This window comes from Athene cunicularia (assembly GCF_003259725.1).
Source record: "Athene cunicularia isolate RWA chromosome 5 unlocalized genomic scaffold, athCun1 chr5_part2, whole genome shotgun sequence".
In the NCBI taxonomy this organism is placed as follows: Eukaryota; Metazoa; Chordata; class Aves; order Strigiformes; family Strigidae; genus Athene; species Athene cunicularia.
In genome coordinates, this window is record NW_020799102.1 from 8192066 (window position 1) to 8206294 (window position 14229).

Genomic DNA, 14229 nt, shown 5'->3' on the forward strand with positions numbered 1-14229 from the left:
ATGCTGACTACATGTAAGGACTTCTTTGTCCTTCATATGCCTGGAAATGGCTTCCAGGATTAGCTGCTCCATCACCCTCACAGGTATTGAGGCAAGGCTGACTGGCTTCTAGCTTCCTGGGAGCTTCCCTTAGGGGAATTACCAAGATCCCACCTTGTATGTCAAATATTGCAATTAGTTCTAAACAGTTACTTTCAAATAAATGTTGCTAACCTTCTGTTTGGTACTGGAAAAGCCTAACTCCTAGAAATCTCTTTCTGTGGTTTAGTGGAGTACTTAGATTCCTTAGGTATTGTTCAAAAAACTAGCATCTCCAACATTCAAGACACTTCAGGAATTATATTAAGTTGTTCTGATGTCTTTGGATGTCTCCTGTCAATTGTCTCTGTGTTCTTCAGTAAGTGTAACAAAAGTCGTTCCTTAAAGAGAATCATTACTAATGTCAGTAACCATTAGTGTTCAAATAGTTAAAACTAATTGCTCTTTATTCTAGTGATCTTCATGCTGAGGACATGACTTATGGCTGAAATCCCAGCAATCGTCCCTCAGCTCTCTCCTCATCCCTTTCATGTGCCACAGTCTGCCTTAATTCTGGACCATGTAAAAATATTAGGCACTCTGCTACTGCCCACTGCACAGGTGCTCTGCCCAAGGGCCAGGCAGAAGGACTGGAATCACTAGGAGGCAAAAAGTTGATGTCTCTTGACCAAGGCAGAGATACTTCCAAGGTAGCCAGAGATGGTAAACAGCATTTTGTAGAAGGTTCAGACCTAGAGGTCTCCTACAGAGCTTAGGTTGGATTTCTAGCTCTGGAATCGTGGGATGAGTCTGTTTCTGTTTTAAGGTGAGATTATCCTGCAAGGCCTAAAATGCTATTAATTATTTGCAATAATTTGTTTCTCTGCCTTCCCTTGAGTTGCACAGCAAAGTGACTTTTACTTTAGGGTAGGGAGCTACTGTTCAATCTCTTCTATTCCCCACTTCCATTATTAGCTCCCACTACCATGGCACTGGTCCTTTACACTTCCTAAGTGGCATATGGTTAACACTGTTCTGCCAAGCAGGAAGAAACTTATTTGTGCCAACCCAAAGATAAGGCAACAAAAATAAGTCAGACCTTCATTTCAATTAAAATTTGATGGGTTTATTTTAATTACAATTAGGTTGAGCCAGAGTTGAAACTACATTAAAGGTTGGTTACTGTCTCTCCTGTGTTTCTCCCCACCACCCAGAAGGGATAACTCTGAGAACATGGTGAGGAGCCAGTTTTTAAGCAAAGGAACAACACCAGAGAAGGACAAAACAATGGGAATTCAGGAAAGTAATGAATTATATAAAGTAAGTATTGCATAGCTGAAACAGGAAAAGTTGAAGGCATTCATATGGAAAGGTCATCCATAACTTTTATATTTTATGGAGAAAGATGCCTTCTAATTAGACTATTTTTCCCTGAAGTAATTCCTGTGCTAGTGAAAAATGACAGGATGGAGCAAGCAAAGCTCTTCTTGTGTTGTGCCAGTTTGGTGGTGTCAGTGATACAGTGCAGTCAGCATTTTACCTCTGATTCAAGAATGTGCTGTGACAGAACTGGAACTGATCTTCTGGGATGTTGGTGGGAGCTTGTCAGAGTTGCCAAAACACCACAGTGCAATAGCCTTTCCCATTCTGTAAGACAGGTTGCCCTGTGCCCTCGGCAGTGATAAGGTGGTAGGCAAGGTCTAACTTAGATCCTTTGCGAACTCAGGAGAGAAGCTGTACCATAGACAGCCCTTTTTACTGAGTCAACGTTTATCATTTTGTTTAAAAAGTCACACAAGGGAGAGATTAACTCAATCACTTGGGAGAGCAAATAAAAGTTAATCAAAGAAGATTTAATTAAAAAATCTGAGATCTATATCTTTTATCATCCATGCCTTATCATCTTTTATCCACAGATTCTTTCCAGCAGTTCCAAAACTTCATTCTTCCACTTTGTGTACTGGTCCAATATTATTTCTCTCCTTATCAAATAATGATCATAATTTGTGTATTATTTATCTTTATGCATATTGCTTTTGTGTATAATACCAAATTTGTTCAGTCAATGAAGTTAAAGGTGTTTGAGTTGTTACAAATAGAAGCCATTATAAAAACCTTGTAAGAATGATAATGAAAGAGGAAGAAGGTTTGTGTTTTCTTTTTTTTTTTTCTTTTCTTTCTAAATGCCATTTAGGTGTGTTAAACTTGATAAAGAGGAGATCCTGTTTGGCGGGTACTCTGCTGTTGCAATTTCTGAAAGCCATGGGAATGAGGGAGGGCATTGCAATTCTATATATAAAGCATCCAAGCTTGAAGAGGGAAGCCTGGGAAGTGGCAGCAGCACCACTGCCCATTTGGAACAGAGAGTATCGAAAAAACCTCTCCAGTGAGGGCATGCATCATGTTTCCGACAGTAGCACTGCTCATCTTCTGCAGTTTCCTGCAATCTGCCGGTAAGTCGAAGATGCCTGTCTTTTCTTGGTACATGATTTGAAGGAAAATACACATGTACTGAAACAAAGTGGGTGACTCCATTTTAATATTAAAACACATGTCTTGCTCTCCTTTCCCACATCCACCAGGATGAAGTTTACACATTTTCTTCTCCCACACTGCATCTTAAAACACAGCTGCACGTTTAATGACTACATGACTGAAATAGAACTATTTGTTCTTAAGCTTCTTTTAGAAATATGGACATTGATTTGTTGGATCATTCCCTGAAACCGGTTCCCTAGATACAGGGAATAATTTTTTAATGGACTTATGTTGTGTTTCCAAGCAGCTAAGTGCCTTCATCTTTCATATGTTCATGATGCAGTGCTCTAGTGATGTTGTATACTTCAGTGTAGAGTTTGTCTACTTCTGTGTAGAGTGGTTATAGAAACTTTTTTCCTTTGTTATGCAAACTGCAAAACCTATTAAGTATAACCTATTTGGTGGCATTATTTCTTTTTTAAGAATGACATCATAGAAAGAATCCTATGCTGGAAAACAGGCAAATGATTCCAGTCTAAAAATTCTACATGACTTTTAAAGTATTACTCCATATATTATTCAATAGAATTCTTTAGTCTTTTAAAGGGCTGTGTCTTACTTTTTATCCAACCCATCTTAATATCAGGTGACTGTAATTTTTTAAAAAGATTTGACAAGTAAGTTCATTGACTCTATATCTACTCGGTCTTCTTACTCATTCCTCTTCCTGTAGTGTTTTCAATGGGTTCTTTGAGAGTGAGCCTTTTTTTGCCATGGTTTGGCATTGCTTAAGATAATGGTTTCCTTTTATCTCTGTATATTCTCTGTAATTATCAATTGTTACAGTTCTGATTTCAAGAACAGGTTACAAGCTGCTAAAAAGCATTTCCACTTGCTTTAGTTTGAACAAGGTTCAATTTATTTCTTCTGTATTGTGTTTACTACATTCAATGAACCATATAGCTCAAATTGCATGAGGACATGTATTACTCTTAAATCACTGACAAACTGTAGCACTAAAAAAAATTAAAATCTAAGGAACTCAACCCTTTTGTAGACTCTCTGAGCCAATTTCTAATCTCACCTATATTGTTATAAATCAGATACAACTCCATTCACTGTGTTAGCACCATTGTAACCAAGATCAAGACAAATACCTGAACACAGGTCCTAACCATAAATAGATGCCTGCAAGTTCTTAATCTACATGACTTCACATGTTATATGACTAGATATATTACTATAAATACTAATATTCATAATCAAATGTAAAATTACTGTTGACCCCTGCACAGCCACAAGTCTTATGTATGAACTTGGCAATTACAAATAGGGCTTCATCTGTAAAAGACTGTGTTGTCTAAGATTGAACTTCAGTTGAAGGTAAACATAAAAGCATAAAATTAGGGTCTAGAAAATTCTTATAGAGCAGTCTTCCCACTTTGGGATGTATCAGCATTTTGGGGCCTTGAAATGCCATGCAAAGTTGGAGACTATCAAAACAGAGATATCATTCTGTCAAGTAAGATTTTAAAATCAGACAATTTTTGGAGGCATATCTGAACCATGAAAGGTTGATCCGTATGTTCTAAAACTGGCCAACATGCAGTATGCTGGTTGTTTTGAAATCTAGATCCAAGTCTTGTCTCTTTACAATGAGTTAAATCAAAGCAAGGACTCCAATTGCCCTCTTTGTGATTCTGCATCCAAATTCTGTACCTTGAGCTTGTCTCTAAGTAGATATGTTAATATTCATTGTAAGGACATATATTTGATGTGAATTCTGACGGAAACGGGAAGACCCACTTCCTCTTTCCCTTGATAACTCATGAAAAGCAGTAAACATGCATGAGCCCGTTTTAAAAAAGCTACAGAATTTTAAGACAAGATTAAAAGTGTTACAGCTTTCCCTTAGTAAACTGAGATGCTGATGCATTGATTAAACTGAGGCTTCCCCACTGTAGGTATTACAATAGTCAAAACTGTTCATGGATCCTTAAGAGATGTTATTTCTTTTTGCTATGTAACTAAGGAGTCACCTTGATTTATGTGGTAGAGCCATCTTTTTTTTGCAAGAGACAAAGGTAGTTCATAATTTCATATTGAAGAGAAATCATCATGAATATGCGATAACTAGTATTACAGCTATGATTCTAGTACTACCCTTTCTGTTAAGTTTCATTTTAGGCTTATATAACATTTTAAAGCTCTTTTCCAGAACTTCTAAGATTTCATCATTTCTTTTTGTCCCAAATTAGAAGATAGAAACTGAACCGGGAAGATAAAACCTGAACCCTTTACAGAACAGAAATCCTAAATTATTTCTGTTTGGAAGCACCAAAATATCCCAGTTCAATGTTTTTCATCAAATGGAAATGTTTTCATTCATTTAGCTGCTGTGAAATACTTTGACTGAAGTCATTACATCATAAATTTTTATTTTCCAATAGGGATGTCTCATAGTAACAGTAGTACAGGAACAGAACTACTTATTCCTTCACAGTAAATCATGTTTCTTGTTTGGATTGTATTGCTGTCATGAACTAGACAGATCGACCACACAGAAACTGCACTTTGACAGATATAATTCTCAAGGAAGTCGGGCCAGCTAGAGTAGAGTGGGAATTGAAAGTAAAACTTCTTTTATCTAAGAAAAGTGAAAGTCTGTTTAAAGTTCTTTTGAGCTATTTCAAATTTAAGTATTTCATGTCAGCTCAGAATCAATCCATTTCTCAAGGGAAAAGAGAATACTTGCAGTAATAGTACAATGTCTGTAAGGAAGATTTCAGTAGTTTAGAAATCTCATTTACCACTAGCACAGCCTTTCCAATGAAAATTCCTAAATAGTTGGTAGATACAACTTCTACATGGGGCCATAGCACTTGCTGCATCTATACAATCTGTTGTTTCATGTGGCTGTGAATGGTTAATAACACGGCCAGGCTGATTTTACTAATCTCTTCTGAGTTAAGGGTGAGAAAAAGAATGTAAATGCTGAGAATAATTACTGTACTGTAACTAGTTTAATAGTTTGATCTGACACGATACAGACTGATTGGCAGATAGTCAGCAAATGTCTCTGTAGTTGTTTTACTAGCTATTCTTTAAGCAAAATGTTAAAATGGATTTAATAACTTTATTTATTTTCAATATAACTCTTGCACATCTCCATGTAATCCAGGATGATTATTAAATTAGAATTTTTTTCATCTAAATATCAAACCCAGAGTATTTGTAACATTTTGTCACTGTTTGGCATGCTTAGACTTGTGAATTTTGAGTTTGAAAAGCTTACAAATAAGCTTTGTAAACCAAACTGTCTGTTCTGATCTAAAATATTTGTCCATAATATATTGGACTTTTTGTTCTACATCAAGCTCTCTAGATCGGTATCACTTGAAATAATGTCTTAGGCATATCTTCAATTCCTGCAAATTTAATATCTTCTGAAGGCAGCTGTTACACACTGTTAAATCCCATTAATGTAGTGTTTGTAGTTTGGGATTAAACTGTAGCAATTGCAAAACTATTAAACCAGCAGTAATAAATGATTGAACAAATGGAGATACCAAAATCAAGGGGTTCAAAAAAAGGCAGCAGGAGCTCTAGGTGTAAAGAGTGTTAGCTCATAGACACACAAACTGACTTTATTACTTTTTGTGGTGTACTTACTGTGGTACATGGTTCACTAAGGACTTGGAAGGAGAGGAAGAAGCATGCTGTATTCTGGACATGCCTGCTGAGTTGCAGGCTGACCATGGGGGTTGTACTGAAACACTGGCAATGTTTCAAACAATTATTGGCCAGTGCTGACAAATTATAGAGGGCAAGTCACCGTGAGTGAGATATACAATGATTTTCTGATGAATGTGCCAGACAACTGTAAAAGTGGAAGTGTTGGCCATGCAGTGAGTACAGCAGCTTGCAACTCAACAGCTAATGAGATCACTTTGTGCTGTTTCTTTCTTGTGGAAATGTTCCTGTTTGGTTTATCAAGAAGTTATTATGCTGGTAATTTACTCCAGTTTAGAAAAAATATGTTACATTGTACTCGTTTCATTTTTTTGTTTGTAGAGCACTGTCTCATTGAAATGGACACAGTATCTAGGAAGAGGGATGGAGGGAATACATCTACCTGAACTTGTGCCTTGATGTTTACCTTGCAGATAGTCACCTAAGGTTTCCTTTACACCAAGGAAGAGAAATAAAACTTTTATGTATAGTCCATTTGTTCCATGTTAGACACATATGTTTCAAGTCAAACTGTCTCAGCAAATTTATATTTGCTTTCACAGCCTGTGAGAACAGTCTAGAACACTGGCTGAGATGAATGGCATTTAAAGGTACTAGAACAACAGTTGGGGTGGGAGCGTGTCTGTCACTGAACTTACATCCTTGATTTATTTCCTTTCTGTCTAGATATTCATGGTATACAATTTTACCAGTGTTGTATTTTGGCTCTTAAAATCTTAGGTTAGTTTATCCAGATAACATCTTTTTCAATAAGTATTACTTCAGAGAAAAACTGAGGCATAGACTGATGGGGAAGTTGGAGACATCTGGATCTCAGATACAAAGCAAAGACATGTGCTGAAGCTCTTAGTCTCCAAACTGCCTTTTTGTGGCTTAATTGAGCCTCGCATACAAGGCAGAACTTCACCTGTTTTCCTACAGTCCTTGAGATACCACATGATAAATATTACCTGACATTCAGCAGCACAGCATGGAATTGGCTGGAGAGTCTATTACAGCTGGTGAGCTCCCTAGAGGCTTTTACTCTCTTATAAGGCAGCAACAGAAGCCTGCAGGGCTGTAGTGTATATATAGATACATCTGTAGACTTGGACTAGTTTATGTGATTACAGAAACCTTCTGCCATAACATTTTCTCTGTAACAGAAGATCCTAAACATATAATATAGAATTATAGGGTTTCTATAGGATATTTGCTCCTGCTATCTAAAAAATACGGGACCTGACAGACTTTAAAAATGAGTAGCACATTTCTGAAGCACCCCGGGTCCTTTTTCTCAGAGCCTGCTTTGGTTGTTACCACCCAGCTATTGGCTCAATGAAAGCTCAGTCCAGGCACGCGCCACCTCTGTCCCTGCACAGGGCTCACCGCCTGTGGGTTGGCTGCGGTGGCCCTTTCCAACACCCATCTTACTTCCTTCGCCCTTCGGGCAGGAAGCAAGCTGCTGGGCAAAAGACCCTTTGGGTACGTGTGAGGACACGGTGCAGTTGTGCACATGTCATAGGTCTGGGTTTGCGATGGAAGAGGGACCGTACTGTACCCCACTCCACATTTGCTAAACATTCCTTGGCTCCTCATGACCAGAACAGGCTTTGTGAAGAGGTGTGTGAAAGGAAGCAGGTAACAGCTTTCAACATTCTGCAATAATGTGAACAGCAAAAGCAACAACCAGGCCTGGGGATTTCCCACTCTTCAGCTACAGAACCCATGATTCTTGTAAAGAACACATGAGACGTTACTTTGCCCATATTTTCCCAGTTTTGATGTTCCCTCCACTGCTTCTACCCAGATGGTGGAATAAGAATTCAAAAACATGAAGAAAGATTTATTCCACATCTTTTTTAACAAGGAACATAGGATTGAGTTGAGGATGAAGTACAGAAAATCCCACATTGTATAGGATTTCTGGCAGGTTTTTTTATATTTTTTTATATAAAATAATATCTGGCAGGTATTTTTATATTTTACCAGTTGTAGAAGAATTTTTTATTACAAGCTGAATTACGTGGGTTTCCACTATGATTTTGGTTCAGTTTTGTGTGGCAGGACACAACTCGTTTGTGTTGACCCTGCTTTGACTTGTATTATGTTTAAATAGAATCAAATAAATATACAAATATTCAGCTTCCTTGTGCTCAGAGGATAACTTCTTCCTCTTGTCTTTTTCCTTTCATAGCTTTTGAAGGAAATTATTTGCCCCACTTTTTTCTCCAAAAACAGAAAGAATCTCTGCAAAGAAGTAAGTGCCTGACCTGGTATTTCATGTTCATGTTACAGCTATGAGTAACAGCTCCATTCAGCACCAGTTATATATTGCAGAAGACTGTACAAAGCACATAATAAAAATAAATTCTTGCCTCAAGGAGCAGATGTTTTAAAGCAATAGTTTTAGAAATTCTGAATGTAGAGTTTGCCTATATAAAGATGGTAATATACGTTGTCTCACTCTGGTAAGTTTTACACTAACCCAAATGTGCTTTAATGTGCCACGCTGAGGTTTTGATGCCTAAGGATAGAAACTGTGAGCAGTTTAGTAGCCTTCCACACTTAGAAATTTGCTGTTGAGGTAACGTGTGAGATCTGTTTGATTTTCATTCCTGCAGATTACTTCCTAATAATATCTAAGAATTTAGGAAATGGATTTTTTTTTTGATGCTACAAAATCCAGGAAATGAAATAAAGCTGGTTCTCCATGGAGGCTACATCTATGAGATTATTTTAAAAACTACAGGTTAAAGGAACTTTATGTGCAAGTGAAAGACCAGAATATGGAACAGTTCTTCCTCACCTTTATAGCCAGCAGTCAGTGAGGAGTCAGGGTATGGTCAGGTCTCAGCTTTAACATCTGGCTGTGCCAGCTGAAGCTACTGTTGCCACAATTTTGGTAGTTTCCCAGAATTTTTCCTCCTACTAAGAATGGCTTGTGAGCATGAACCCAAATCTGGAAGCAAAATTAACTCCAGCCACCTACTTACTGCAAATTTGTGCTAGTCCTTCTGAGTCTGCAAAATACAAAAGTTATTAAGATACTACTATCTTACTTGCATAAAAATGTGTATGATGCCAAAGCATGAAACAATTAACATGTTATAGCTTTAAAGTACTAGAAATATTAGCTACCAGAAGGACTGTTAGAAAGGCGGGTATCATTAAACTGTTAACTCATAATTAAAAGGGTAACTTTTGACAGCTGTGATTGTGGTATTTTCTGTTACAAAGAAATTTCACTTTAGTTCAAAAGGAGGCTGGACAGGTACTCGGAAGACAGAACACAGTGGAGGTAAGCAGACAAATCCCAATAACCTCACAGAGTCCCCTGGATTGAAAATACTTGGAGACTGAGAGAGTATCTGGGGAAGTATATGTGCTTGACCGGATGGTGCTCTTCCCTTGGGCAGTCCTTTAATCATCACTGCTGGAAATAAAAAACCAGCTACCTCAACCCTTGGTCAGAACCAACACAACTTTTTACATGTTCTTTTTTGAAGAAATGTGATGCATTGATTTTTCAATTTAAATTTCATTCATTAAACATGTAATTTTCCACATCCATGACAAGAATGAATAGATGTCATATGCTAACACGGTATACTGTATTTTACAAGATGTGTTTTTCCACTAAAACAGGATACAGAAGGCTATAAACCTTCTGAAAACGCACAGGTTTTGCTAGATCCTTTCTAAAATAAATATGGCTATCAGTCCTAGTATTCTGAACAATTTTTCTATCATATTCTATTTACAGACATCCTTCCTAGCAATCCATAATCTTCATGTTTTCCATTAAAATACCGTGCTTTACTGTTGCATACTGGCAAAAGGCAACTCTATGTACTCCAGAAGTTGCATTTCAGTGGTTGACAGTGAAATTCTTAACCCAGTCTGGGGAAAATGCAGAGGTGTAGAACAAAAAGAATTACACAAAAAACAAATTTATTACAATTTCTTTAGGCAGGAGAAGCAGAGAGGGGTTTGAATTAGGTGAATTCTCATTTAACATAAGCATCAAAAAGCTACATGAAGTTCATCCTAAATGTAAAAATAGTTGAGTACCCGTGATCAGCCAAAAAAAAAAAAATTAATTCAGCAATGCATCTCTGTTTTCTGTCCTTGCACCAAGAGGAACAGTAGGGCATGGATATACACAAATTAAAAGAAAATTACGATATATGACTTACTAAAAACTGAATTGAAAAGTCAAATATATAATCTAGGTTTAAATTTATTGATTTACTGACATTCCCATTTGTTATTTTTCTCTGATAAGCTTTAGATAAAAACAAATACACTGAAGACACTCACATATTTATAGAAAGGGACACCTATTGCACTCTGATCTTTTTGTGACCCCAGGCGATCATTCCTGAAAGAGCTGGGGTTTTCTGGTCAGTGTCACTTAAGCACAACATATTAAACTAGACAGAAATGGGCATGAAGGATCAATTATAACAATTAGCTGATTCCTACTTTCCGGTCAGATGTTCTGGACAGCACAGAAGTATGGAAGAGGAGTGCTTTTTGCCAACAGGTAACACCTCATTGGGAAACCGTATTGTCTACATGACCTGAATAAAACCAGAAGAATTCTGTAGTCATTTGGTCACTCTTTAAGAGTAAAAAATGTTGTGGCTTTAAAGCAGTGAATATAAATTTCAGGTAGACTTTGCTAAACTTACCTGATACTTTGTGCTTCTGAGATATATTCTAAGACACCCAAGCTTCATACTCCATAAGCAAAAATAATTTTAAAATTCAAAGTAACGATCTGAGTCTGGAAGTATATAAGCAAGGACATGATTTTACTTCAGTGGTTCCATCAGCTTCAGAGGGACTGTTCAAATGCTTTAAGTAGGTATAGAAATATCTAATATCAAGTGCTGGAGTTGTATCTCTTTTCTTTATGATTCATTTCAACCTCCTAAAATCCATCCATTCAGATGAAAAGCGATTACTTTCTAAAAATGAAAACTGATCAAAAGACTCCATATAATTACAAAGCTGGCTGGAATTTTGTCACACAAAAACAGAGCCAAAAAAAGTGGGGACTTTTACAAGTTGGGCTTTGAAGACTGTGGTGTTAAAAGTCTCTCCAGTAGCAAGCTGTCATTTTTGCAAACAGATTGAGCTGACTGAAATAAGAAGGTAAACCTTTATATTAACCAAAAAGAAGATGGGAGAGTGTTTCCCAAGCTAGCTCTCCTCTGCTTACAGTAAATTACAGTAAATTGCTCTGACTACAATTATTGTTTCACTTTCCTGATGAGATAAAATTTTGAGGTTACCAAAAATAAATGGTTAGGATGCTGTTTACATAATTAATCTGAGTAGAAACTTTACTAGCTTTTCCTGCTATTTATATTTGAAATGGCAATCAGAATGAGCAAACATGCTGTTAGGAGACCTAAATCCGTTTTTTTTCTCTTTCATTTTTATAGTTTTGAGCAAGGATTCCTGTTCTACCTGGGGTGGAGGGCATTTTTCAACCTTTGATAAGTACCAGTATGACTTCACCGGGACTTGCAACTATATCTTTGCAACTGTATGTGATGAAAGCACCCCAGACTTCAACATTCAGTTCCGGCGTGGGCTGGACAAAAAAATTGCAAGGATCATTATTGAGCTGGGACCTTCTGTTATCATTGTTGAGAAAGGCAGCATTTTTGTCAGGAATGTTGGGTAAGATTATGGCATGAAGGGGTAAAATGTGTTTAAAGAAGGCAAGGATTTATGTAACAGTTGCATTAAAGAAGACTAGGTTATATCAAAGATTAATTAACAAATTACAGAGGTTAGCACACCTAACTGGACTCTACTCCCATTTCTTCCTATCAAGCATTCACACTTTCTAGATGAGTATTTAATTTGAAGCTATTTGAAACAAGCTTAGGGCACATTTGGGTAGGCAAAGGGATAAAACAACCTTCTCAGACTAAACCAGTTCTCACATTGAAACAATATCTCCTAGAAACTACTAATCTGCTTATGCTTATCTCTGTTACAAGCACAGATGAAATGGCTTATACTCTTTAGTAGATATTAGCTGAAATTCCTGTGTTTTGCTTAGATTTTGATTTCAGAGTTAGATAGCTCTGAACCTCTGTGCTAAAGATAACACATATATAGGCTATAGGAGAAACTTTGGTCTATACAGCCAACAGAGAAGTATTGGAGAGGCTTACAAAGAAGTCTTTGTGTATGACACCACTGACTGTTCACATTATTCCAAGTATGTCCAGAAAACAGCTGTTTTACTGAGGAATTACACTGATGGGAAACGTTGGGTTCAGCATCATTCATTCTTCTAGACAAATTGCTCCCATACAAGGAAATTTCTTCCTCCAGGGAAGTTTTAAGCATTTTTATCAGATAGACAGTGTTGAATTTTTGTCTGCGAGTACATGCAGATATGAGAAATAATTGACTGTGGATTATCTGTATCTGATTATATTTACCTGGGTACAATAACCATCATAACAAGAAGACAACTGGCAGCTGTACCTTGAATTAGCAAACTGTATTTAGAAAAACTTCCTTTATTAATTTATATTCCAGGAAAGCTATGTAAGTCTATGGGCCTAACCCAATGATCTGCGTTTTAAATTTTTGTCCTACATTCACAAGAACCAAATGCCATGACTGACCGGCTCTAGTGCTGCACATAGCCCCGATTAAAGTGGAAGGCTGGCCTAGGCAACTTCAGAAGGTCCCTTCCAACCAACTTCTCTATCATTATATCACATAGTTACTGAGTAGGTAGCAAAAGATATTGGTTCTTTCACATTGTTAGTTTGTAGCATTAGAATTCAGCTCAAGGATGAAAACCTAATTCTGCTACAACACTCTGGTTATGGATTTCTCTAACTTTGTCCCTTTAATTTACAGCCCATATTAACAGGCTGTACTCCATAGAAACTCTTCAGGATAATCCACAATAGTCCTACCACGCAAACTGTATAATTACAAGTTCTGGAAACACATAAGCTACACCCTAATAAAACCAAACCAAGTGAAGATGCCCAGTCCTGTGCAAACATTTTCACTATGCAACCATCTCCGGGTGATTTTTCTATGAAACCACAGACATTGACTTTAAACCAACAGAAATTTTAACGTATCTTGAAATGTTAGTTAGAAAGGAAAAAAAATTCTATTTCATGGTGCTGCAAGTACTCAGACTGTATGTGTATTATAACTAAAAAAGATAACTAATACCTGCATGATATTGGCATGAAAAGGTCATTTTCTCGTCTCAATTTGTTACAGTGTCATTAACTTGCCTTACACCAGCAATGGAATTCAAATAGCACCTTTTGGACGCAACATCCGTCTGGTGGCCAAGCTGATGGAGATGGAGCTAGCTGTCATGTGGAACAATGATGACTATCTCATGGTTGGTCAAATATTCTTGTAAAGCAGAGGAGAAAATTCTCACTGACTTACTGGAATGACAAGTTCTCATTAGACTTAATGGGGGCTTTTTGCGTGTGTTTACTATTTGAATATGTATTCTTTTCCTGCTTCATCCATTCCTTTTGAAATGCACAACTTTGCTTTTAATACCTTCATGTTCCTTCCACTTCCAGCATTGGCAGCTAATTAAAGTCACCAATGCTGAGCTTTGTGGATGCTTTCACAGACTTTAAATTTTCCTCAGGCTATTCCAGCAGCTACAACATTTTGCTAAAGGGATGTTGAAGTTGTTCAAAGTTGTGTAGAATTTAATAGTGCATGCCATAGTTTTGTCATTTTTACTCTGCTTCCCCTGGACATCTTTTGGTTTCAAACACATGGTGCTCCTATCAGCTCCTTTCTTTCTTTCTTTCTTTCTTTCCTTTTTCTGAACCTTTTCACGTTGCCCCTCCAAAATCCCTGATATTTTAGAGAAGAGGATACATTTTCTCAGCGTGACCTGTGATATTAATGCCATAAAAGAAACTGAATTCTAAATTGGTAAGTTTGCTAAAACAGGGAGATTGTTAC

At 37.1% G+C, this 14229-nt stretch overlaps 1 protein-coding gene across 1 annotated transcript in view; it reads left to right on the forward strand.

Moving 5' to 3' along the window:
• Window positions 1–2419: 2419 nt before the first annotated feature.
• The window catches only part of MUC6 (mucin 6, oligomeric mucus/gel-forming), a 60436-nt gene continuing 48626 nt past the window's right edge, over window positions 2420–14229 (forward strand). The window contains exons 1-4 of the mRNA XM_026850477.1: window positions 2420–2471; window positions 8426–8488; window positions 11685–11925; window positions 13513–13639. Coding sequence (XP_026706278.1) covers window positions 2420–2471; window positions 8426–8488; window positions 11685–11925; window positions 13513–13639 — 483 coding nt within the window. The remainder of the gene's footprint in view (window positions 2472–8425; window positions 8489–11684; window positions 11926–13512; window positions 13640–14229) is intronic.